General features: G+C 39.6%; 1 protein-coding gene across 3 annotated transcripts in view; it reads right to left on the bottom strand.

Annotated features, from left to right (window-relative positions):
• Positions 1-25,946, bottom strand: part of SVEP1 (sushi, von Willebrand factor type A, EGF and pentraxin domain containing 1) — a 260,025-nt gene that overhangs the window by 66,363 nt on the left and 167,716 nt on the right. For all 3 annotated transcript variants that reach the window (XM_075280353.1, XM_075280354.1, XM_075280352.1), the window contains exons 27-38: positions 21,311-21,486; positions 19,831-19,955; positions 19,633-19,756; positions 19,303-19,473; positions 15,455-15,628; positions 14,404-14,523; positions 12,915-13,091; positions 11,421-11,505; positions 10,930-11,121; positions 9,669-9,836; positions 4,369-5,041; positions 487-3,275 (exon numbers count right to left, since the gene is read on the bottom strand). In XM_075280353.1, coding sequence (XP_075136454.1) covers positions 487-3,275; positions 4,369-5,041; positions 9,669-9,836; positions 10,930-11,121; positions 11,421-11,505; positions 12,915-13,091; positions 14,404-14,523; positions 15,455-15,628; positions 19,303-19,473; positions 19,633-19,756; positions 19,831-19,955; positions 21,311-21,486 — 4,974 coding nt within the window. The remainder of the gene's footprint in view (positions 1-486; positions 3,276-4,368; positions 5,042-9,668; positions 9,837-10,929; positions 11,122-11,420; positions 11,506-12,914; positions 13,092-14,403; positions 14,524-15,454; positions 15,629-19,302; positions 19,474-19,632; positions 19,757-19,830; positions 19,956-21,310; positions 21,487-25,946) is intronic.

Genomic DNA, 25,946 nt, shown 5'->3' with positions numbered 1-25,946 from the left:
TGTAATAGATACTCCAGCACTGATTCCTGCACTGTTGGAATTTTTTCCACCCATCCCTAGCAATCAGTGCTGCTAGTTTCAGTGTCTTGGCTAGCTACTGTCAAGTGGGTGGTCTTGGGCTAGAGCAGTTAGAGACAGTACCTCAAAGTTCAGAATCACACTCTCTTGCGTGCTCCAGCTTGAGACCAACCACTAAAAAAGCCTATTAGGCACCAAAACTAACTGCACTGATTATTCAGGAATGGAGGGGTTTAAGGAAATATTCCATCTGTACTGGACTCAGTGGAGTGGCACCTATTAAAGAAAGAACTGGAGATGGTGGAGGTGGTGACAGATCCTCTACGGGTAAAATGTAATACTTTTAAAATTTTAAGTTGCATAGTATTTATTAACTAGAAACAGAGACAAAAAAAATCATGAACTCAGGAAATCTGTATAGCATCCAATCTCTTAACTGTCATAGAGAAAAAAAAAGCCTGCACTTACCGATATTCAATGACACTTCCAAACGTGTAGACATCACCTGTCATCACAGTGTTAGGAATAATGGGTGGTGGTCCACAGGAAAGTAACTGACAAAGAGGGTAGAGTTTACTCCACTTCCCTTGTTCTGTGCATACAAGATCTGGTTTTCCTTGCATAACATAGCCTGTGAGACATGTGTATTTGATTGCATTCTCGAGTGTTGAACTGCTTCCATTAATGAAAGCATTTGGTATTACGGGAGGAGACCCACAAGAAATCTTCCCGCAGTATGGAAAGCCTGAGTTCCACTTTCCTGCAGATTCACAGGTGAGTTCAGAATGTCCAAACAATCTAAAGCCATCATGACATTTGATTGTGATTGACTGGCCGCAGCTGAAGTTGTCCCCGATAACCTTTGCATTTTGCACAGATGGTTTAGAGCATTCACAAGGAAGGCAACTGGGGACATTACCACTCCACAATCCACTTGCTAAACATTGGCGTGTTGGACTTCCATGTATTTCATATCCAGGAAAGCAAAAATATTGTACATATTCATTATAATGAAAGCCTGAACTGTTAAGGAAACCATGAGAAATATCTTCAGGAGGACCACAGTCTATGGGAGCACAGAGCGGGGCTTTTGCATCCCATGTTCCATCTTTTTGACAGGTAAGTTTTGCTGACCCTTCTAATTTATACCCTGAATTACACTTATACATTAATTTGCTTCCAACAGTGTATTCTTTTCCTTCAATTTCCCCATTAGTAATAGCCTGGGGTATTAAACATGTGACTTTTAAGCATTCTGGAATTGTTCCACTCCAGTGTCCATCCTCAAGGCAGGTTCTGTTCTTATCACCCTTTAGCAGGAAGCCTTCAAAGCACTGATACTCGATATGTTTTCCATAATGATAATCATCTCCTCTGACTTGTCCATTTATTAAGGCTGGGGGAACACCACAAGAAATAGGTATGCAGATAGGTTCTTCTCCATCCCATTGTTTATCTTCTTGACAGGTTCTTGTGCTAGAGCCATGTATCCTGTATCCTGTATTACATTTGTAGTGCACAACACTCATATAAGAGTAATTTGAGGTTTCTATATATCCATTTAGTATATGGTTAGGTGGCTTGCAAAATATGATAGCACATAGTGGAATGTCATTACTCCATTTCTTTGTAGACAAGCACGTGCTGTTCTCTGACCCAATAAGTTCAAATCCATCTTTACATTTATAATAAATAGTACTATCAAGTGAATTATCAGTATAGTGTACAATGCCATTTTCAGGAGCTATAGGAATTTTACACTCTATTGGCAAACAGACAGGAGCACTTCCATTCCAAGTACCATCTTCCTGGCAATATAAAAAAGGTATTCCAAAAATTTCATAGCCATGATAACAAGTGTACAAAATGAAAGTTCCATATAAAAATTCTGTCACATCGTTGCTTATATCCCCTAGTGAATAATTACCATCTTTATTGGAATTATGTAGAGTAGTTGGAGGTTTGCCAGTGATCGGTGCATCATATGTTTCAAGTTTCATATTATCAATTACTATGTCGTCATTATATTTGCTATACTGTCCAAAATCAATATGTGGTGGGAGTCCACAATCTGTATGCACACACATCGGAGTAGGGCTGGACCATCCTGAATCTTCGCAAATAATGATGGCAGGTCCAGTTAACTGAAATCCAGGCATACAGCTATAAATGATCATGGCACCATACCTATAGTCAGCTCCTTCTACAAACCCATTATCAACAGCTTGAGGAGGGTCACAGGCTATCTCTTTACAGGATGGGGGATCATGATCCCATTCTCCTGTTTCCATGCAAGTAATAATAGGCTGTCCTTCAAGTCTAAAGCCTTTGTTACATGAATAGGTTACAGTCTGTCCATAGTAAAGACTGTGAGAAGAACATTTGCCATTTGGAATATCTTTAGCTCCAGGACATCTGATAGGTTTACATACTGGCAATCCACCTAGCCAGTGGCCTACTGGCCCACAAATTAACGTGGCATTTCCCATTAACTCAAATCCAGGCTTGCAAGTATAAAGAACAGTACTGAGATAAGTGAATCCTTGAACATCAACAATGCCATTAAGAATTTCATCAGGCTGCGGACATTCAACTGGAACACAGCTGGGAATATCTGGACCCCAAGTACCATCTGCTTCACATGTGATTTCAGATGGTCCTCGAAGCAGAAAACCATCCATACAAGTATATTGAATTGTTGAGCCATAATGAAGAGATGGTACTAACTTAGGATCTCCAAAATCAATATCCGGTGGCTTGGGACAGAGTACAAGCTTGCAGAATGGAAAAGAATCATTCCAGTGCTGTGATGGTAGACATCGTAAAACAGAGGAGCCTTGGAGAACATAGCCCTCTCTACAGGAAAATTTTACAACTCCTGTTTCATTAGCAACTTCTTTAAGTACTAACTGGTTTTGTAATAGTGGTGGTTCTTGGCATTTCGATGGCACACAGGTAGGTAATTGTTTCTTGTCCCATTTCCCATTTTTCTGACAAGTCCAACTAGTTTCCCCAATAAGTTCATAGCCGTCGTCACATACAAATTCAATTTTCGAACCAACATCAATTGTTGCCCCTTTAATGTCACCATGTTTTAAAGGTGGAGGTTTTTCACAGCTTAGTAGAGTACATGATGGTGGAGATTCACTATACCACTGTTTGTTGGACTGGCATACTCTTTTATTACTACCAACCAGCCTGTAGCCAGGTTTGCAGTTGTACGTTACTTCATCCTCAAATACAATACCTGTTTTATTCTGTGGAAAAAAATGTTGATTAAAATTATGTCTTAAAATTATGATTTATTTTTTCATATTCATCACTATTGAATACTTTGAGGTCAGTTCCCTTTGCTGTCTGATATTATTCTGTTTTACTGGCTGCTGGCGATATTAACCTACAGCATCATTATGATTCTTCACACAAGAACCAATCATTAAATCAACCAATGCCAAGCAGTTTTATATTGGCAACATATAAAAATGCATTCAATTTACCTCGAGCTGCCAAGAAGTATAGATCTGGAACACAAAGTATTTCAAATACTATATTTCCATCCCAGGAGCTTACCTCTCTGAAAACTTGAATTTATAACATAGCAAAGTGAATAACCTTGAAGAACCCATGTCCACCATAAGACCATTTTACAATTTTCATATATATCTAATTTATATAAAAATAGGAGTACATATGTAAATATATTATATTAATTTTCTTGTGTTTAGGCAAAATTACAGTAATATGTAGAGCTGCACTCTGGACACTCTGGCCTAAAGGGGTTATCCAGGAGTAGGACTTTTAAGGAAGTGGTATCATGTTAGTTGGTAACATGGCCATATCGCAACTCAATCCCATGAAAATGAATGAGGCTCAGCTGTAGCATGAGTACATGATCAGCAGACATAAAGTCACTTTCTTAGAAGCAGGAGTGGAGTATCATAGCTCTGGAAAACCCCTTTACAAAGTGACCTCTCTGCACAAGGTTCTGACAAGAAATTGACAACATGTTTTCAGTGTCAACTAGTGACTGAATATGTAGGTTATAATAGATGATATAACATAGGGGCGCTATCAGTTTTACAGATTATTTTCTATATGAATTGTAAAATTGTGCTCAGGCATGTTAGACACTCTACTCAAACTGATGGTAAAACTTTCAGAAGTTATTGATGGAACATTTTCTCCAAAGCTACCAGTTCAAATGTGATATTCAATATGGCTGCTCTTTCTGATTGTCTCAATCTGAATTTACTAAATCTTCTTACAAGATGTCTCAATGAATTACAAATGCCTTACTACGGTATGCTAGAAACAAATAAGCCTTGATAGAAAAGAAGTGAACACACACACCTCTATAAGCCCATTTTCAAGATCGGGTGGTTGGCCACAGGATACTGGATGACAAGCTGGAAGACGACCACTCCATTCTCCAGATGCTTGGCAGGTACGTTTCTTCTCCCCTTTAATGTAGTATCCTTTATTGCAACTGTAAGCTACCAATGCATCAAAGCTGTAGTTATTTCCACTGACATAGCCATTTTTGATACCAGGCGGTTCTCCACAACGGATTGGTACACACTGAATTGCTGTAGGTGATGGGTTCCATTCTCCACCGCGTAAGCACTCAATCTTAGAAGTCGCATTTAGTATAAAGCCTTCCATACATTTAAAGCTAACTGTTGTGCCTGAAACAAATATTGCTTTGTTGATTGTTTCTAAGAAGCCATACGCAACAGCAGGAGGTTTCTCACAAAAATCCGCTATACAATAAGGTGTTTCCTTGCCTTCAGGAGGCACCCACTTTCCTTCAGCATTACAGAGCATTTTGCTGTTGTCAGCCATACTATAGCCACCAATGCAGTAATAGTACGCAGTGTCTCCATAAAGTCTATGAACGCTGTGTGGAGAAGCGTGGTCAACATGTGGAGGTTCATCACACGAAACAGCCATACATTGTGGAATATTCTCACTCCATTTTCCAGTTGGTAAACAGGTTATAATTTCAGGACCAACTAGTGTGTAACTGTAAAGAAGATAAAATGCATGATGAAATCTAAATCCACTAAAAACACACACTGACGGCAACAACAATGAAGAAAATGAACACATCAAAAATTAGCAATTTTGTTTAGTTTTTACACGGCTCATGTCAACTATGTAAAAAGCTTGTGGGTTTTAGGGTCACCAAGACTTGACAAATCTATCAAGATTTATACCAGGAAGGTGGTAGAAATTCTAACTGAGATCAGCTAAAAACTGATGTAGATCTCAGTTTCTTACAAGCAATCGTCCCAGAGAGTGATGTGTATACCTCTTAATAAATTTGGCGCATGTTAATCTGCAGGATTCCTTAGAAATACCAGTCTTACAAAATAATCTCCATTGTCATTGCTAAGAATCTAAAGCTCTGTATTAAACTGGAACTTTAACTATAACATACATATCTTAAAACTAAAGATGGGTGAACCTCCCAAGATTCGTTTGGCTCAGGTCTCTGATTTGTTTCAGGCCAAACAAGTTCGGTGACGTCATGCACCCAGGGTCACCACTGTGGCCAGTGATTAGCCTCATTGGTCACGTGGGGATGGCGAGCATCAGGACATCACTAAGTAGACCTAAAGAGAGCGCTGAGGCTGCGAGGTGGCCCAAAAGAGTTGAGGGAAGGTAAGTATATTTTATTTATTTTTTACACCTCCCCTGGGTCTCCACCTATTATACAATAATGATAATAATAATTAGTATAGTATAAAAATTTACCGCAATGCATGTTGCAGTGGCCATTTTAGTTAATCTGAGATTAATCATCAAATTGTTCAGTTTCAGTCTGCTAGAAATGAATTAGTTTGCCCATTTCTATTTAAATGTATATTTAAAAGGAATATACACCAACAAAATTGCTTACGCAACTTATATGTTAATCACAGAGGGTTTATCTTTATTTCTGCTATCAAAGTGTGTCACACAATGGAATAAACCTGCTAGAAAAATAAAAATTGAACTTAACTTTTAATATAGTATTAAAAGGTGGACATACCACCAAAAAGTGAGCATCTAAGGGTGAGTCACACGGAGTAAAGTGCCGCGTGATGTGGCACGTAGACGCCGCATGAGCTTTTGAGGGCCGTATACGCTCCCATTGAGTTCAATGGGAGCCGGGATTGTATACACGGCGCTATTTTGCAGCCGTGATTTTGCGGCCGTAAAAGCTCACGTGGCGACACTTTACTCCGAGTGAACTCACCCTAAATAAGATGGTGTTAATGTTCCTACAAATAATTTGTGGAGTTAATCACTGAGACCCCCTTATCCTACACAAGGATATAGCATGAATGTAAGGGATTAATATGTCAGAGTCCACAACCCCTACACAAGATAGTGTATCAATAAGACCCTATTGTAACAGCCCACGATATATGTATAATATCAAATGGAGTATGTGGCCCATAACCCCTAACTTGTCAGATAATAGGGTTCTAAATTATCTTAAAGTAAGTATAAAGTCCACAGAATATACTAAGCACAAATTTAGAGTGCATATAGCACAGACACACTGTGTGCAGGGCTAGCTAGCACCATTTCGTATCACAATTCAGCCTAACCTTGATGAAAAGAGCTACAATTTACAGCTCAATACAATATTGTACTTACAGTACAATAGCAGCACTGGTTAGCTCAAACACATTGTATGTGTAACCCCTGGTTCACATTAGTGTTTGGATTCCATCCGAGGGAGTCTGCATGAGGACCCCCCCAAACGGAATACCAACGTAATTGCAAGTGCTGTGCTGTAAAAGCACACAGACCCCATAGACTACAATGGGGTCAGTGTGCGTGCTACGCACTGCCCGCAGAAATGATTCATGCGGACTCTAACCGGATGGAATACATACACAGTTGTGAATCAACCCTTACGCTAGCCGTTCCTGAAATCTAGCAGCAGTTCATCCAAAGCTAATTGTAAAGCTCAGATCCTGATAGAAATAAAAAATACTGAGTCTAAGGCCAGGTTGACATGGGTTTTTTTGGGGCCGGATTTTGACGCGGAATCTGCATTAGAATCCAGCTCAAAAAACCGCCTCTCATTGAAATAAATGGGAGCCGGTCATGCCCTTTCTTTACGCGGATTCTGTGGCTGATTCAGCCGCGGACATCCGCGGCACGACACTCCCTCCCAACTAGGCCGCAACCATCACGGCTAGCTGTTTTTGAACCAGATTCTGAAAATCCGGTCCACAAAGCCCCATCTGAACCCAGCTTAACAGGCTAAAACAGCTCAAATACAAAGCTCAGTAGCTCAACACATTAACATGTTTCCTCTGCCCTATTATTGGGTAGATTCATCAGGAGCCATATAGGAATGAGGCTAGGAGAAAGGCTAAGTAACCTAACGCCGATAATTAATCCTCTAAATCATTTCATGTATGGACCGCTACATAGATGACTAAATGCAGTCAAAACTGTATTTCCTGGGGCCCTAATGTGAGCCCTGGTACTTCAGAATAGCCATATACTATATTAAAAATTAAGTTTTATTTTTTATTTTTCTAGCAGGTTTATTCCATTTTGTGGCAACTTACATGCTGTTGTATGACCAGTTGTTGTCATAGTTAACATACCTTTCTTGTGTATAAGTGTAATCTAGCTGGAAAGAAATTCAACCTTCATTCCATATGCAAATGAGCTGAAGGCGGGGCCACTTATTTTCTTTGGTGGCTACCACCTAGTGTTTCCCCCAAAACATAATCATTTACAATTCCCAAGAAAAGAAATTTGAAATTGATCACAAAAGAACAACATATAAGTGACTTTAAGTTTGGGACCCCACGTAGAAAAAATGCCCCGATTTTGCTTAAAGTGATTCTACCACTAAACCAACATTTTTTCTAATTACCACGTCAGAATAGCCTTAAGAAAAGCTATTCGTCTCTTACCTTTAGACGTAGTCTCTGTGGCGCCATTCCTTAACTCGTATGCAAATGAGTTCAACGCAGCAATGAGGGCGGGCCCCAGTGCTCAAATGGCGATGGGGGCGTCCCCACTGCGGCCCGAGAGCTCTTTCCAGCGACGCCTCCATCTTCAGCTGCAACCGGTATTTCTAAAGAACAGCGCTGGTGAGACCACGTCTAAAGGTAAGAGATGAATAGCCTTTCTTTAGGCTATTCCGACGTGGTAATTAGAAAAAATGTTGGTTTAGTGGTAGAATCTCTTTAAGCATTTTACAGCCACTGCAAAGTGAATGGGATTCTGACTAATCCTATCCACACGTTGCAGAAAAATATCTGCAGCGGACATGCTGCAATTTTTGTAAATCGCAGCTGGTCAAGTATATGTACAAAAATGCTGGTGCTCTCCTTATAGGTATAACGGAAGCAGAAAGACCGCAGAGGGAAACTGTGTGGACTTTCTGTGAAAAGCAATGCGGGAAAAAAAGTTTTTCACTGCGGTTTACTATCAGGGGGGTCTTATCTGAAAAGCAGTTTTGGTGGTGACAGACTCCCTGCAATTAGATTATATTAAAAATATAAAAATTTGTTTAAGACAAGACTTATGGAAACAGAAGAGTAGAGCTGGTCTATGCTCTTTCCGTAACTCCCATAGTGGTAAATTGAAGCTACGGAAAAAGGGTAGCGGAGCTGAGCTAAATGGTTTCTGTAGCTGCACAGTTATAAAAACAGCATAGCTAAATGTGCTACGCTTATTTCCATAGCTTCCAATCACCTCTATGGGAGTTACAGAAACATTGTAGAACAGCACTGCTTTCCTGTTTTCCATAAGTCCCATCCTGTGAAAAACAGAGGTTTGACTGCCATTTCAGAAATGTCCGTCACACGCCAGTTTTGACAATAAATTGAATAGAATGTGTATATTCACATTTATTTACAGTAACAGTCCCTATATTACAGGCACCAATAAAAAAATGATATTTTTTTTTAACAATTATTCACTGCTGTCTGCACACCACCATTTTTTAACAGACATTAGATAGTTATGATTTCTGTATAAGTGAAACTAGGTACACAAGTTAGCAATTAGCATAATGTGGTTTAAGTCATATACACAGTCCAGTCATATTAATGTGACCACCGCCTACTTTTGACGTCAACGTTAAATTACCAATCGCAGAAGGCACATGTCATCAGCCATCTGGGTACACTCATCATTGTGGAAGGCATGATGGATCAACACAAGTATGCATCTATCCTTGACGACCATGTTCACCCCTACATGCAAATTAGTTTTCCTCAGGATGATGGCATCTACCAGCAGGACAATGCGACGTATCATAAAGCTCGCGGTGTACGTTCGTGGTTCGAGGAGCACCAGGATGAGTTTACTGTACTCCCTTGGCCAGCAAATTCCCCGGACTTGAACCCAATCAAGAATCTGTGGGACCACCTCAATCGAGTTGTTCATGCCATAGATGCTCAACCTAGCGCAGCTGGCCACGGCACTGGAGTTGGCATGGCTCAACATCCCAGTGAACATCATCACAACATCCCCTCTCTTCCTGCACGTATCGCAGCCGTCCGCTCTGCCAAAGGTGGTTATTCTGGATTTTGACAGGTGGTCACATTAATGTTGCTGGACTGTGTATATTCCCAATACTAGATGTTTCCAATACTAGAAATATAGAAGAAAGCCAAACATACCCTTCTTTACAACTGTATTTCACTGTGTTTCCAGAAGTGAAGAGGTTTCCTTTGGAGATGGCATCTTTAACAATGGGAGGAGAACCACAAGTCACAAGTTCGCAGGATGGAGGCTCACTACTCCAGTTACCAGAAGCTTCACATATCAAAGTTGGTGGACCCTGCAAACTAAAGAAAAATGTTGTTAATCCAATCACAATTAATCACAGTAAAAGAATAGTCAAATTACATATATACTAACAAATACAAACAAGTATTTTTTTTACATGATGTGAGCGCTGACTAGGTATATTTAGTTCTGATATTTTAGATTGCAACAGCAATAGTCATTAATTGTCATAAGATTTTCTGACTTAAATGGGTTGTCCAGGAATCTGTCCATTGAAGAAAGAACACGGGACGTCACAGGTGACATATATGAGGGACTTTCCAGTTCCTTTCCTTATGCCGATGAGGCCGCAAGGAACTCCACCGGAATAAGCCCTGGGGTGCCACAGGCTTGGACAATGGTGGGAGACACAGGAGCACTGGGGACAGGTTAGTATTTATTATTATTATTATTAGTATTATTATTATTAGCCTTCCCAGGAATCCTTGAGAAAAACTGTAATTCCTGGACAATCCCTTGAAGGCTACTATTTCCATGCAGTGGCAATATGAAAGAAATTGTAGCCTGAGATGCTCCCTACGTCATGTTGAGGCCTGTAATTCAGTATTATCAACATCATTTGTCACCTACTTCAATGTGAAGAAAGAATTGGAACACAGAACAAAAAAATGTACAGGAATTAAGGAGAGGTGGGTATGGTGATTATGTTTTTTTTTTTTTTTTTTCCTGCCACTATTCTTTTATATATACCTCACAAGGGCCTAGAATGACTGTCCAGTGTTGTTTGTGGGGCAACTCCTTTTAGGCATACCATTGAAGAAAAGGGACGCTTTTATATAAGAACAAGTGAGCAGAAACTGAGATTAAGCAATAAGATCAGATGCAAATATCAGGAAATATCATTTTAAGATCACAAGCAATATCAGGAAATATTATTTCACTGAAAGAGGAGCAGGAGTTTGAAGCGGGTGTGGTTGGAATATCTGTACTAAGAGAAAATCAATATAATATAAGAAGAGACTAAACCATGTGGTCTTTTTATGCTGTCAAACTTCTATGTTTCTACTATAAACTTCTATGTTTCTACTATAATTCTAATATAATGTATTACACACACCTAAGATTTTTTATTATTTTTTTTTAATACTTTACCTGTATCCTGTATCACATTTATATGACGCAGTTGACTTGTATATCAGCCCACTTAAAGTGTAATTCCCATAAGCTATTTCCTTTGGTTTGGAACAGGTGACTGACTCACAAGATGGGAATCCATTCCTCCAGGAACCATCAACAAGACATACAGTTTCTTCACTTCCTAACAATGTATATCCCTCGTTGCATCTACAGAAATGAAAGGCACTTAATACATTTTTTGGCCTATGCAATTGTGACACTCATAATGCACTAAGTACAACAACATTTTATTCATATATTCATTTATTCAATTTGATTCATATTATATTATTTCATACTCTATTAGTATATACAGCACACATGAAAATACTCCAAACAGGAATCAAAATGGGGGTCAAACAATTGCTCATTCCTTCCTTCATTTATTAATTCATTCAATCAATCATTCAATCTATCATGAAAAGTACACAATAACATTTTATGATTAAAATAAAGCAACATTTTACCTGAAAATAATTGACATGCCATAAGTGAAATTGGAACCCACAATGGTGCCGTGCTCTGGAACTGGCGGCCTCCCACATGACACAGCTTTATAACATGGAAAGGAAAACAGACTTAACACTGTTAGAATTTATATATTCAGAAAGTTTACTCAACATAGACAACTTTTTTTTTACTTATGCTATGTGTAAACGCGGAAGCAACAAAGCCCTGTCTAGTTATATCGACATTCTTATGATTAGCGGAGGTCAGATAGGTCATATCTTCACCAATCACAAAGTAAAGAGATAGTTATAATACAACGGAATAACCCTTTAAACCTCAGTCTTCCATGAGAGTAAGCGTAATTACTTTCATTAGGAGAAAAGATTCATTGCAAAATGAAAATGTAAAATCTATAGAGTTATTGATGAAATAGCATTGCTTTAGCTGGTATGACTACACAGATTGAGTAAATCTCAATTGCTTTCCATGGATGAGAAGACTAAATTCCACACATTTCTGTAATTGACTAAATAAATGTTAATGAAAATATGACTATAAAAGTAAAACATGCAGATAAGCGAGAGGGAAAAGTCTCATGCTGCTAAGTCTCTATTCTAAGCCTCCAACTCACTGGCTCTGTATTGGACTTTGTAATGGGGTTTAACAACCATACTTGCACTGTAAATGCATATATTACATACACAAATAACATACACATACAATATATACCAGGAGTATAAAAAGGGTAGACCATGGTCTAATTACCGACCGCGATCCCCAGCTGTCTAGACTGCTTACTCTTTGACCTTTATGACAGTGATCAGGACAAACGTTCATCTCTTTACTGCTGTCCCCTAAGCTTTAATACATTTCAATAATGGCCACAAGGATAATTGTCCATCTGTACTTTGGTTAATGTAAGGTATCTGGGTTTAGGGGACAAACATTGGTCTCCCGACCGATGTTGGTACCCATTGTTTGTGGGGGACACTCAAGAACAATCTAGTATAGGCAGGACAATAGTAGAGAATTATACTGTGGTGGGTAAAGATGAGCGAATAGTATTCGTCGAATACCTTGCTCCCATAGATGCGCTTAAGCCCTTGGTGTTCGGCCGCTTACATGCATTCCTATGGGAGCGAGGTATTCGACAAATACTTTTCGCTCAACACTGGTGGTGGGCACTAAGGAGCATTATACTTTGAAGGGGCAATAACAGTTCATAACATAGAGAGGCAACTAATGGGGCACTAACTGACGATAGAAAGATCCTGCATATCCAGTGGCAACTGATCTAGGCTACAGACTATAACAACTAACATGGTTGGAGAAAATCTTTGAAAATCTTTAAAAAATGTTTAAACATATTTGCTAAACAAGTAAAACTTTTAATTGCCTAGAAATCTAAATATGGCTATGTTCACGGGAATATTCCTTTAAGTGTTTAGAAACAATGTGCATTATTATAATAATGATACAATAAAAATATCACCTTTAAAAGTTTTCTGTACCTTGGCAGTAGGGTATTTTAGTGTTCCAGTCCCCAGACTCCAAACATGTAACTTTCATGCTTCCAATCAAATCATATCCGTCATTGCATGAGAAAGTCAGTTCACTTCCCACACCAAAGTAGTCCCCATAAAATTTTCCATTTTCCAACTCACCAGGACTTTGACATTTTACTGGTTCTACAGTATAGATAAAATGAAAGACATAAATATAGAAGAGTAAGCCTTACACTATGATTGATACGTGCTATATGAATTTTCTATATTCAATTTATTTAAAATTAATATTGTATTCTACTTAAAACGAGTCTGTCACCAGGGTGGAGTATATTAAAGCAGCAACGTAGTGAGATAGGTCAGGCGTACTGGAATATAACACCATTTTCCCCATTTAAAGTAGTCAATGCATCAGTTGCTGAGATAGTTTACTTCACAATATGTAAAAGAGCACTGAGTGTGGTTCCTTTGTGCCATAAAAAACTACGCTCTACACTGCTCTAATACGCCATGTGTCCCTCCTCTCTTCTTTGAAGTGACAAGGCCGGGAAACTATGTTGAAATCTTGCTTATCCTTATGCGCTTGTCTTCTCACTGGCATATTAAAGCAGTTTGGAGCAACGGAGCCGTCCTTGGTGATCCAGACTGCTCATTTCCATATTGTGAAATAAATGTATATCTTGGCAAAGGAGGCAAAAATTTTCATGGGGAAAAAAGTGTTACATTTAGGTAAGCCTGGCCTATCTAACAGTGTTGCTGGTTTACTATGCTTCATCCTGGTGACAGATTCCCTTTAAAGTGAATGCATTAGGTTTCCTTGCTCCCTTATCTGAGGACAGTATCCGATAGACGGTAAGATATACAGACGGTAAGATATACAGTTAGATTTTATTCTATATTTATAAGTAAAAAGCTGTTTATATGCTGCTAGGCTTTGTGAGATTCTGAGAGTCCCGTTTCCCTGCCCATGCAATGACTAACAGCTCTTACTGCATACAAACTCACTGAACACAGTGTATAGATAGCAGAAAATAGGGCCTGTAGGATCTCTCTATGAGCCATGGGAGCACTTACCAAGAAAACTGTATTTCTCTAAGCTCAACTGATGCCTCTCTTGGGATAGCACATTAACTGATCCATTATAATCCAAATACTCAGATAAGACTTAAGGACTTGGTAACATGACAGATATGCTGTTTAACAATAATATTCACAATAGTTTTACTGTCAAATGCAAAATCTCACTTAAATTTTACTCTAATTATAAGGTATTATGACATTTCCTCTGCATCGAATGGCTTATAATACACAGACTGTCTGAATCCGCCAGAACATAAGCCTCTGCTTGCTTGTTGAGTTGGGACTCAAATCGGTGACTATCTTCTACCTTGTCTGAATGCTCTAATAGTTTGTATGTAGGGGGGTACATTTTATTGGATAAGCGAAGTTCACCCCTTTGGGGCATATTTGTTATACAATTGCCTACCATATTTACCTGTACATATTTTTCCATCACCAGAGTATGGCGGTATACAGGTGCAAATGTAGGAGCCATTGGTATTTGTGCAGGATGCATGTTTATCACAATCTGATCCAACTGCGCATTCGTCAACATCTGAAAACGGAATGATACAGCTAATAGTCACATATTAACAAAGCATGTTTTGTCTGTGTAGAATGAGCACAATGTACAAATGGAGGTAAAGCAGTGCATCAAAGTATAACTCCAGTGCAGTAACTACATACACCTTATGATTAAGGAGAATTGGTCAGGCCAATATGAGATATTAAACCACCAACCGGTCCTTACAGACTGGAGATTTAGTGCCCTAAATAGACCTATAGTACAATAAATCCATCCCTGCCTCCATGAAAAAAAAAAGACGCTTTTTACATAGAGATCAGTTTAATGAGTGTCACTGGATCTCTTGTTAGATTGCGTTATATGTGTTGGATATTCAATATATAATATCTTGCCTCCTTTTCTTTATTGTCCCAGTTAATATGTTAGCATATATATCCCATGTATGTGTGACAACAATTGTAACTTTTCATGGCTTGTATGCCAAGGCATGAATAATTAGCCCCAATGTGTTTGAAAACATAGCAGTAAGGTTTTATATATAAGGCATTCATGTTGAAAATTGATGCAATTGCAGTGATACATCCCTCGCTGTGTGAGAAGTATATAAGTGTCTCATTTCAGGCTTATATATGAATTACATGGCACATATGGTAAATGCAAAAGAGAACTATTTAAGACCAAGGACCAATGTTGCAAGCCAAAGCTAATGCTGTGGGAAAGACTGCTGCGGAAATGCATCACGTTTTTTTTTCACGTTTTTCCTCTGCAGACTTTCTGCCTCTGTTAAACCTATACAGAATTCACCAGTGTTTTCCATTTAGCGTTTTCAAAATTGCAGCTTTTCCACTGGTTTTTTTTTCTGCAATGTGTGGATGGGACTAGCCAGAATCCCATCTACTTAGCAGGTACTATAAAATGCAGCATTTTTGTAATGTGGGGCCCAGACCTAATGTGGACTTACCAAGACACATTGGTGAAGTACCATCCCAGCTTCCATTGTCTGTACAGAACATCCTTGAGTCTCCAAGAAGGTAGTATCCAATATTACATTGGTATGTGACAGTACTTCCGGCAAAAAACTTTTCATCAGTATTAATCCCATTTTTCAGATAAGGGGGCTTCCCACAGCTGATTCCTTAATGAAATGTTTGAAACAAAATACCAAAAATTGACACATTATTGAAATGGAATCTAAACACCTTTTATTTCATATACTTTATTACTACGACTAGGATGTTAGGGTGGTCTCTACAGGACCACTAAGTATATTGTATGATTTAGAGATAGGGTTGAGCGATCGTGTTCTAAAAGATCGGATTCCGATCAGCGATTGAGAAAATTTCACGATCGCGATCGGAATTCCGAACACAATCTTTTTAGGTGGGATCGAGATCGGTACTATTTCCCACAATGCTTTGCTTAGCCTTCACACTGAGTATATGCTCTGCTCATTCTGAGCAGAGTGTATACTCAGTGTGAAGGCTCCGCTGCGGTTCCATAGGAATGAATGGAAGCAGCCGGCACACAGCCTTAACCCCCTGCGCGCCAGCTGCCTCCATTCATTCTAATGGGAGACTAAACTAACATCTCTAGTAGATACTTACCTGCAGAGATGGCTGGTCCGGTGCCCGGTGTTCTTCTTCGCCTCGCTGCCGCTCCATGCTGCTCTTCTCGCCTCGCTGCCGCCGCCTCCCAGGTTAGTGTTGAAAGAGCTAGGAAGGCGGGGCTTGTGGCTTAGGAGAGTGTGGGCGGGTACAGGGCGGGGAGACATGATGACTCCCCTCCCAGTACCCACACACATTCTCCTAATCTGGGAGGTGGGGACAGCGAGGCAAGAAGAGCAGCGTGGAGCAGCAGCGAGGCGAAGAAGAACACCGGAGCAGCCATCTCTGCAGGTAAGTGGACACAAGGGGGGACTAAGTAGCCAGAGGATTAAAAAAAAATCCTCTGGCTACTTAGTGATTCACTACACAGCGTGGATTCTAACAATTAAAGTGTTCAATTGTTAGATTCCATGCTGTAGAGTGAATAGGATTGCTTTTAAAATCCGATCTCCGATTAATAAAAAAATCCCATTGACTTGCATTGGGATCGGAATTGGGATCGAGATCGGGTTCGAATGAAAAATGATTGGAAATCGGATTTTAAAATCGATCCTGAAAAGTCAAGATCGGCTCAACCCTATTTAGAGATAAGCACTGGAGTCAGTGATGCATTCAACAGACAAATTGAATCTGGGCAGAAGCACACTATCGTACAAGTCGTACCTTTTTATACCCATCAAAGTGGGCTCACATATTTCAACAAACATTTGAATAAGCATTTTAAGTTCATATGTATCAAATGGTAATTTCCAAACAGGTGAATTCCCTTTCACCTGACAGATCATGTAATCTGCTATGTGACAATTCGAAGTCCTAATGACTAATCATTAGTGATATCCTATTAACATCATTTGAGACATATTATCTTTATTATTCAGAAAATATAATCTTGTTATGTTAGCAGTTTAGGCACAAATATAGATTAAGCAATTAAGTGTTGAAGACACGTCATAATGACCTGACTTGGTCAGCAAAAAAGGTATGAAGGCGGAGCAAAAGTACTGCTGAAAATATGTATGCACATACATGGGAAATATATATATATATATATATATATATATATATATATATATATATATATACAGTCCTATGAAAAAGTTTGGGCACCCCTATTAATCTTAATCATTTTTAGTTCTAAATATTTTGGTGTTTGCAACAGCCATTTCAGTTTGATATATCTAATAACTGATGGACACAGTAATATTTCAGGATTGAAATGAGGTTTATTGTACTAACAGAAAATGTGCAATATGCATTAAACCAAAATTTGACTGGTGCAAAAGTATAGGCACCTCAACAGAAAAGTGACATTAATATTTAGTAGATCCTCCTTTTGCCTCTAGTCGCCTCCTGTAGCTTTTAATCAGTTCCTGGATCCTGGATGAAGGTATTTTGGACCATTCCTCTTTACAAAACAATTCAAGTTCAGTTAAGTTTGATGGTGGCCGACCATGGACAGCCCGCTTCAGATCATCCCACAGATGTTCAATGATATTCAGGTCTGGGGACTGGGATGGCCATTCCAGAACATTGTAATTGTTCCTCTGCATGAATTCCTGAGTCGATTTGGAGCGGTGTTTTGGATCATTGTCTTGCTGAAATATCCATCCCCGGGGTAACTTCAACTTCGTCACTGATTCTTGAACATTATTCTGAAGAATCTGCTGATACTGAGTGGAATCCATGCGACCCTCAACTTTAACAAGATTCCCGGTGCCGGCATTGGCCACACAGCCCCAAAGCATGATGGAACCTCCACCAAATTTTACAGTGGGTAGCATGTGTTTTTCTTGTAATGCTGTTTTTTTTGGACGCCACGCATAATGCCTTTTTGTATGACCAAACAACTCAATCTTTGTTTCATCAGTCCACAGGAACTTCTTCCAAAATGAAGCTGGCTTGTCCAAATGTGCTTCTGCATACCTCAGGAGACTCTGTTTGTGGTGTGCTTGCAGAAACGGCTTCTTTCTCATCACTCTCCCATACAGCTTCTCCTTGTGCAAAGTACGCTGTATTGTTGACCGATGCACAGTGACACCATCTGCAGCAAGATGATGCTGCAGCTCTTTGGAGGTGGTCTGTGGATTGTCCTTGACTGTTCTCACCATTCTTCTTCTCTGCCTTTCTGATATTTTTCTTGGCCTGCCACTTCTGGGCTTAACAAGAACTATCCCTGTGGTCTTCCATTTCCTTACTATGTTCCTCACAGTGGAAACTGACAGGTTAAATCTCTGAGACAACTTTTTGTATCCTTCCCCTGAACAACTATGTTGGACAATCTTTGTTTTCAGATCATTTGAGAGTTGTTTTGAGTAGCCCATGATGCCACTCTTCAGAGGAGATTCAAATAGGAGAACAACTTGCAATTGGCCACCTTAAATACCTTTTCTCATGATTGGATACACCTGGCTATGAAATTCAAAGCTCAGTGAGGTTATAAAACCAATTTTGTGCTTCAGTAAGTCAGTAAAAAGTAGTTAGGAGTATTCAAATCAATAAAATGATAAGGGTGCCCATACTTTTGCACCAGTCAAATTTTGGTTTAATGCATATTGCACATTTTCTGTTAGTACAATAAACCTCATTTCAACCCTGAAATATTACTGTGTCCATCAGTTATTAGATATATCAAACTGAAATGGCTGTTGCAAACACCAAAATATTTAGAACAAAAAATGATTAAGATTAATAGGGGTGCCCAAACTTTTTCATAGGACTGTATATATATATATATATATATATATATATATATTTCCCTATAAAGGAGAATAGACATTCAAGTTAACCAAATACATTTTTACAGTAAGACGTCTCTAAATTCAAGCACATTATAACTATTTAAGCAGCAGAAAGTTGCACATTCCAAGGCACTGGGTACCAATTTGATTCAAAGTGGTTATTGCCTTAAAAGCAAATTCTATTTATAATGCATTATCAGACATAAATTGAAAATTCTGGAACCACATTAGATTTGCGCTAAAAGCACTTAAACAGATCTTAAAGTTGAAGGCAATATTTAGAGTGAGTTCTAAATGATCGCATACTGCTGAACGTATAGAGTTTATTTTCTAAAAACGTGTACTATGGCTTCAAGCCTCCTATATCATTAACAGTTTTATGGTCATTATCTAAGGTAAACTGGTTAATTCCATCCACTTTTCAGCAGCAGGTATTGATATTATTGAATATCTAGGACAATACGAACTTTCACAGTGTGGCAGAGGCTGGTCCCATTCTCCCAGGTTAAGGCATTGTTGTTCAGGACTACCCACGATTTGATAGCCAGGGTCACAGTACAAGCGGATCTTGGAACCTGGTTTTCGATCACTGATAGATTCATGTAAATGAGGTGACAATCCTTCTAAGACCGGACAATCTACAGGAAAGGTAAACATGTAAATTATTTCTGGATATTGGTCTAAACATAATTCATATTGTGGCGTTCGGGTTTCAGTTTAATTAATTTGGTAATGAATTAGTCAAATAAGCAATAATGACATTTTATAATGTATATGTATGTAAAATGAACACTTACCTGAACAGAATATGCTCTTGTGGTCGACTTTAACTTTTCCAACCACACCTGGCAGGAAATCGGCCCAAGCTAAGACATTTCCCTTTTGAAGCTGATATGGGCATGAACTAGCCAACAACTTTACCTATAAAAGAAATACATTTGAAGTTACATGTTCTGTACTGCGAAAAGTCAAGGCATGGGCCATCAGAAACATACCTGTTCTGCAGACAATGGATAATCCCATATGTTTAACTGACTTATAGATCCAACAAAGGATTCGGCAGGATTAAAACCTTCCCCTCTCTGGTCTTGTTCTTGTGCAAGAACTAAAGCGCCACCTCCTAAAACACCAGATAGATCAACGTGAACTCAGTAACATATATTCCTGTAGTATAAGGCATAATTGTAAAAATATGCAAATCTGTTTTCCAAGATGTAAATGGGAAAACAGTGACTCTGCATGCTGCAGCAAGGCACTGTTTTCCTATTAACATCTTGAAAAACAGATTTGCATATTTTTCCCATAATCCCCCATTGGAGTGAAAAAGTCTTTGTAAGACTCTATACGCCTGCAAAGGTGCACACTCCCTAAGAAGTGTAATTATCCCTTAATATAAGGTATAAGGCTTAGTTTCCACTTACTTTAGCGTTCTAAATTTGCAGTTACTACTAGCGATGAGCGAGTAGTATTCGATCGAGTAGGTATTCGATCAAATACTACGGTATTCGAAATACTCGTACTCGATCGAGTACCACTCGCTGTTCGAATGTAACAGTTCGATGCAGAACCAGCATTGATTGGCCGAATGCTATACAGTCAGCCAATCAACGCTGGTTCTTCTCCTACCTTTAGAAGTCTTCTCCATACAGCTTCCCCGCGGCGTCTTCCGGATCTGAATTCACTCTGCCAGACATCGGGCCTGGGCAGAGCCGACTGCGCATGTCTGCTTGTAGTGTGGGCATGCTCAGTCGGCTCTGCCCAGGCCCGATGCCTGGCAGAGTGAATTAAGTGCCGGGGGACGCTGCAAGGAGAAGACTTCTCGGAGGATCCAGGCCGACCCTCACTCGTGGACTTGGTAAGTATAATTTGATCGAACATTGCCTACCCCTGAAATGAGCATTTTCCCCCCATAGACTATAATAGGGTTCAATATTCGAATCGAGTAGTCGAATATTGAGGGGCTACTCGAAACGAATATCGAACCTCGAACATTTTACTGTTCGCTCATCTCTAGTTACTACTATAGGATTATTATTATCAGTTTTATAGCTTTTATAAAACACAAATTGCTTCATAAATCCACAATACACTTTATTTTTATTTATCTCTATACTCATTGGGTTTATTCATGTCTTTAGAGCTCTCCATAGAGCTGATATCTGAGAAATTTTATTGCACTTGTCAAATTGTGCAATCTTTTTAATGGGTTAAATTAAGAAAACGTTATTATTGTCCATTTTCGGAGTAGATTTTGTTGTACTAAATGGGAGAACTTGCTCTTATAATTGGATAACTAATAAAAGGAGAAGAATATTTATAATAAAACTTATAATTGCTCATCGAAACCTTTGAGTACTATGACACATTATCTATAGAAAAGCCATAACAGAGTTCAGTTTGGTATTTACTAGTTTATTTTGTGTTTCTTCCGTCTGATTATGTTGGATTTACTATTTATTCATGTTTGTAACCTACCCGGAATGTGTTCTCCTACTGACAAGCCTTTTCCATGATCTGAGAGTTTTCCATCGATATAGACTTTCCAAGACCCATCAGTACTAGTCCAAGAAACGACAATATGATGCCATTTACCATCATTCACAGAAGGGCAATCGGTTATTCTCTCTTTTCCATTGATATAAAGCACCCATCTACAGAGCAAAGAAAGGTTATGGGATGAGCACAGCATCAGTAACCTGCAATATAGAGTATGTATAGCTTTTGCTTGTCAAGAGGACAGTCAGTTGATCTACTGTGTGAATACTAGTACAATGAGCAGTGGGCTTCTGTATGTGTATATTTGGGGCCCTATATTATTGACTGTTTCATCTTATGGTCATATCAACTACCATTGACAATGTCCATAAGAAATAACATGTAAGGGTTTAAATTGAACTTTAACCTTGTAAAATATCTATCACCCTAATAAGTGTTGCACGTTTGTATTATCTTATTTTTCTTCATAGCTGTGCAATTTTTAAAGGTTATAAGTTTAATAACTGTATTTGTAGATATAGTTTTGTTGTTTTACTGGATCACATTGCTTTCAAGCAAAATAGTATTTTAACTCCTTGGTGACATCAGCTGTAATAGCATGTTGGATGTCATTGTTAAATATGTTCCCCTCTCTTTTGAGCAGGTGCCAGTGGTAATGCCTCTGATCACAGGTATTAACCCCTTTTTATGGCGATCAATCCTCAGTTTTTTCCCCCTCTTATGCCATCCTCCCGAAAACCTGTTACTTTTGTTTTGGAGGACAGCTCCTATGATCTTGCTTTGAGTTTTTGTGAAGGCTCCCTGGCCTGTCACAGTACTGTATCTATTGAAGCAGGTTCTAGCCCCATGGGTTGGAGAGGGTGAAATATGTCTACAGAAAAATGCTCTTAAAAACTTTTTTGAAAATATATATATATATAAAATTTAGATTGTGAGCCTCTTATAGGGATCACAATGTACATTTTTTTCCTATCAGTATGTCTTTATAGAATGGGAGGAAATCCACGCAAACACGGGGAGAACGTACAAACTCCTTGCACACGCTGTTCCTGGTGGGATTTTAATCCAGGTCTCCAGCAGTGCAAGGCTGCAGTGCTAACCACTGAGCCACCGTGCTGCCCCAAGTTTTTGAAAATATATTTTTAAAAATAGTTAAAACCTCCCCTTTTGACTTAGACCCCAAATAAAAATAGACAAGCAAACACAAAGATAAACACAATGGGCATCCCTTCATCTGAAAATGCCCAAAATACAAATACATAAAAATATGTATCTGTTTTTCTCATTCTGTGTTCACCATACTGAGAAAAAAACAAAATGGCAAAAAAATATTTTTTTTGTAGTTTTGTCTCCCAAAAAAACTTAGAATTAAAAGTAATGAAGGCATCAGACATTCTGCAAAATGATATTAAGTACTCTTAACCCTGAAAAAAAAGATGCCTTAGGGTGCATTCACACTACTGATACGCTGCCTGATTCTGAACGTTAAAACACGGTTAGAATCAGCGCGTATAAAGCAGTTCCCATTCATTTCAATGGGAGCCGGCATACGAGCGCTCCCCATTGAAATGAAAGGGCTGCTTTTTTCACTACGAGCGCTCCCATTGAAGTGAAAGGGAAGTGCTCACGTGTACGGCTAGCTCTGCTCATTCTCAGCTGTACACGCGAGCACTTACCATTCACTTCAATGGGAGTGCTCGTAGTGAAAAAAGCAGCCCATTCATTTCAATGGGGAGCGCTCGTATTCCGACTCCCATTGAAATGAATGGGAACTGCTGTATACGCGCTGATTCTGAACGTGTTTTAACGTTCAGAATCAGGCAGCGTATTAGTAGTGTGAATGCACCCTTACTCAGTTCTGTATAAGGAAATATAAAAAGTGTCATAAGGGTGTCAGAACATGGGGACTCCAAAAAGAATTATTTTCAAAGTTTTGAAGTCTTGTTATTCTGTATGGATTTTGTATCGCTATAATCGAAACAGCCTACAAAATATAAGTTATACGTAATTTTTGCTGCCTAGTGAATGCCTTCAAAAATGAAGAAAATAGCGCAAATGTCTTTTTTTAAGCTTCCCAAAATACAAAAAATAAGATCTCATGCGGCTCTGTGAACAGAATTTTTTTAAAAAAAAGTTATGACATTTGAAAGGCAAGGAGAAAAAGTCAAAAATAAAAAACTAGAAAATACTTGTGGCTGGAAAGTGTTAGCTATTGTGGATTATCAGTTTCCTACTTATTGTTTTAGGTAGTTTAGGTAATACCCCTTTCCTATTGTATAATGGGGCTACATGGGGCTGCTGACACAGCATATGTAGAACTGTGCCATATGGCATACTCATTTTTGTTGAAGCCAACTGTATTGAATAGTGAAGCACATCAGGCACTCTATTAAAGTAGAAAGAAAAAGTACACCAAGGTAATTAGAAAAGCATGTTTCTATGACTTTTTGTTTATTTTTGTTGTCTTCTGAGATAAGATATCAAGCTGCAGAAGTTTAACCAATTGCAAAAGTTTGAGTTAATTCTGCTACATCTGTATATCTGCTCAGTGGATGACAAAAGGACACTCAGCTCATAGCTGTTCAGGGTAAAGGAACCTATGAACCCAAGCATACTGACCATAATGATCATAGACTTAACATGGTAACATAGCTGATAAGGTAGGAAAGATAAATAGGACCATCAAGTTGAAACCTTTAATCCTACAGTTTTATTAGGATCACTGTCCTTTATCATTCTATATGTGGCCATATTAGAAAAATTAATTTTATTACCACTATATGTACTTTACCAATATTAAATTTGTTTATCAATAGAGATGAGCGAACAGCGTTCAATCGAGTACATGTTTGATCGGATATCAGGCTGTTCGAGATGTTCGATTCGACTCGAACACCAGGTGGCAAACTCACTAAAAAGTCAACTCCCCTCCCACCTTTCCTGGCGCTTTTTTTGAACTAATAACTGCGCAGGGAGTTGGGACAGGAACTACGACAACGGAGGCATAAAAAAAAATCGGAAAAAGTAATTGGCTGGCTAATTCAGGTGACCTCCAATTTATACGAATAGTGGATTTAATATCCGGTTCATATGAGACTGTGAACTATGTGACTGTGAGACAGGGATAGATGTACAGGCAGGGTTATCTAGGGATTACCTTTATTTAGGTGGGAAAGTTACTCAAACAGCTCTTTGGGGCTCTATCTCGTTGGGATCCCTGTCAGCTTGCGATATGCGGGAGCTGACTTTTTCCCATAGGAATGCATTGACCAGCGTTGATTGGCTGAATGCCATACAGAGTACAGCATTCGGCCAAATAATGCTGGTTCTGCTGGAGGCTCATCTGTGAGGAGGCAGAGTCTAAGATCAGACCAGAATGGAGACTGCTGTGGAGCAATCTTAGACTCTGCCTCCTCCGGCAGAACCAGCGTTGATTGGCCGAATGCTGTACTCTGTATGTCATTCGGCCAATCAACACTGGTCAATGCATTCCTATGCCGAGATGTAGCAGTGCTGGCCGTGCACTCAGCACTGCTACACCGGAGATGAAATAGAGCTGAGTGTGCAGCAGGGTTCAGCGCATCTCTGATGCAGCAGAGCTGAGTGTGCAGCAGGGTTCAGTGCATCTCTAATGCAGGAGAGCTGAGTGTGCAGCAGGGTTCAGCGCACACTCAGCTCTGCTACATCTCGGATGCAGCAGAGCTGAATGTGCAGCAGGGTTCAGCGCATCTCTAATGCAGGAGAGCTGAGTGTGCAGCAGGGTTCAGCGCACACTCAGCTCTGCTACATCTCGGATGCAGCAGAGCTGAGTGTGCAGCAGGGTTCAGCGCATCTCTAATGCAGGAGAGCTGAGTGTGCAGCAGGGTTCAGCGCACACTCAGCTCTGCTACATCTCGGATACAGCAGAGCTGAGTGTGCAGCAGGGTTCAGCGTATCTCTAATGCAGCAGAGCTGAGTGTGCAGCAGGGTTCAGCGTATCTGTAATGCAGCAGAGCTGAGTGTGCAGCAGGGCCAGCGCTTCTCTGATGCAGCAGAGCTGAGTGTGCAGCAGGGTTTACATCTCCGGTGTAGCAGTGCTGGCCGTGCACTCAGCTCTGGTGTAGCTGAGCTGAGCGCACGGCCAGCACTGCTACAGCTCGGCATAGGAATGCATTGACCAGCGTTGATTGGCCGAATGCCATACAGAGTACAGCATTCGGCCAATCAACGCTGGTTTTGCCGGAGGAGGCAGAGTCTAAGATCTGTCCACAGCAGTCTCCATTATGGCCTGATATTAGACTCCGCCTCCTCACAGACGATCCTCCGGCAGAACCAGCGTTGATTGGCCGAATTCTGTACTCTGTATGGCATTCGGCCAATCAACGTTGGTCAATGCATTCCTATGGGAAAAAGTCAGCTCCTGCATATCGCAAGCTGACAGGGATCCCGACGTAATACAGTGACTTGTGCATGTTAGATGCCCCCAGACATGCTTCCCCTGCTGTCTCAGTTGCATTCCAGGGTGTTGGCATTATTTCCTGGGGTGTCATAGTGGACTTGGTGACCCTCCTGCGTCACATAGTGGTTTCCCCCCTAAACGAGTATTTTTCCCCATAGACTATAATGGGATTCGATG

This window comes from Leptodactylus fuscus, chromosome 1 (assembly GCF_031893055.1).
Source record: "Leptodactylus fuscus isolate aLepFus1 chromosome 1, aLepFus1.hap2, whole genome shotgun sequence".
NCBI classification, from domain to species: domain Eukaryota; kingdom Metazoa; phylum Chordata; class Amphibia; order Anura; family Leptodactylidae; genus Leptodactylus; species Leptodactylus fuscus.
The sequence above is the reverse complement of the archived record's forward strand: the minus strand, read 5'-3'. Positions and strand labels throughout refer to the sequence as shown.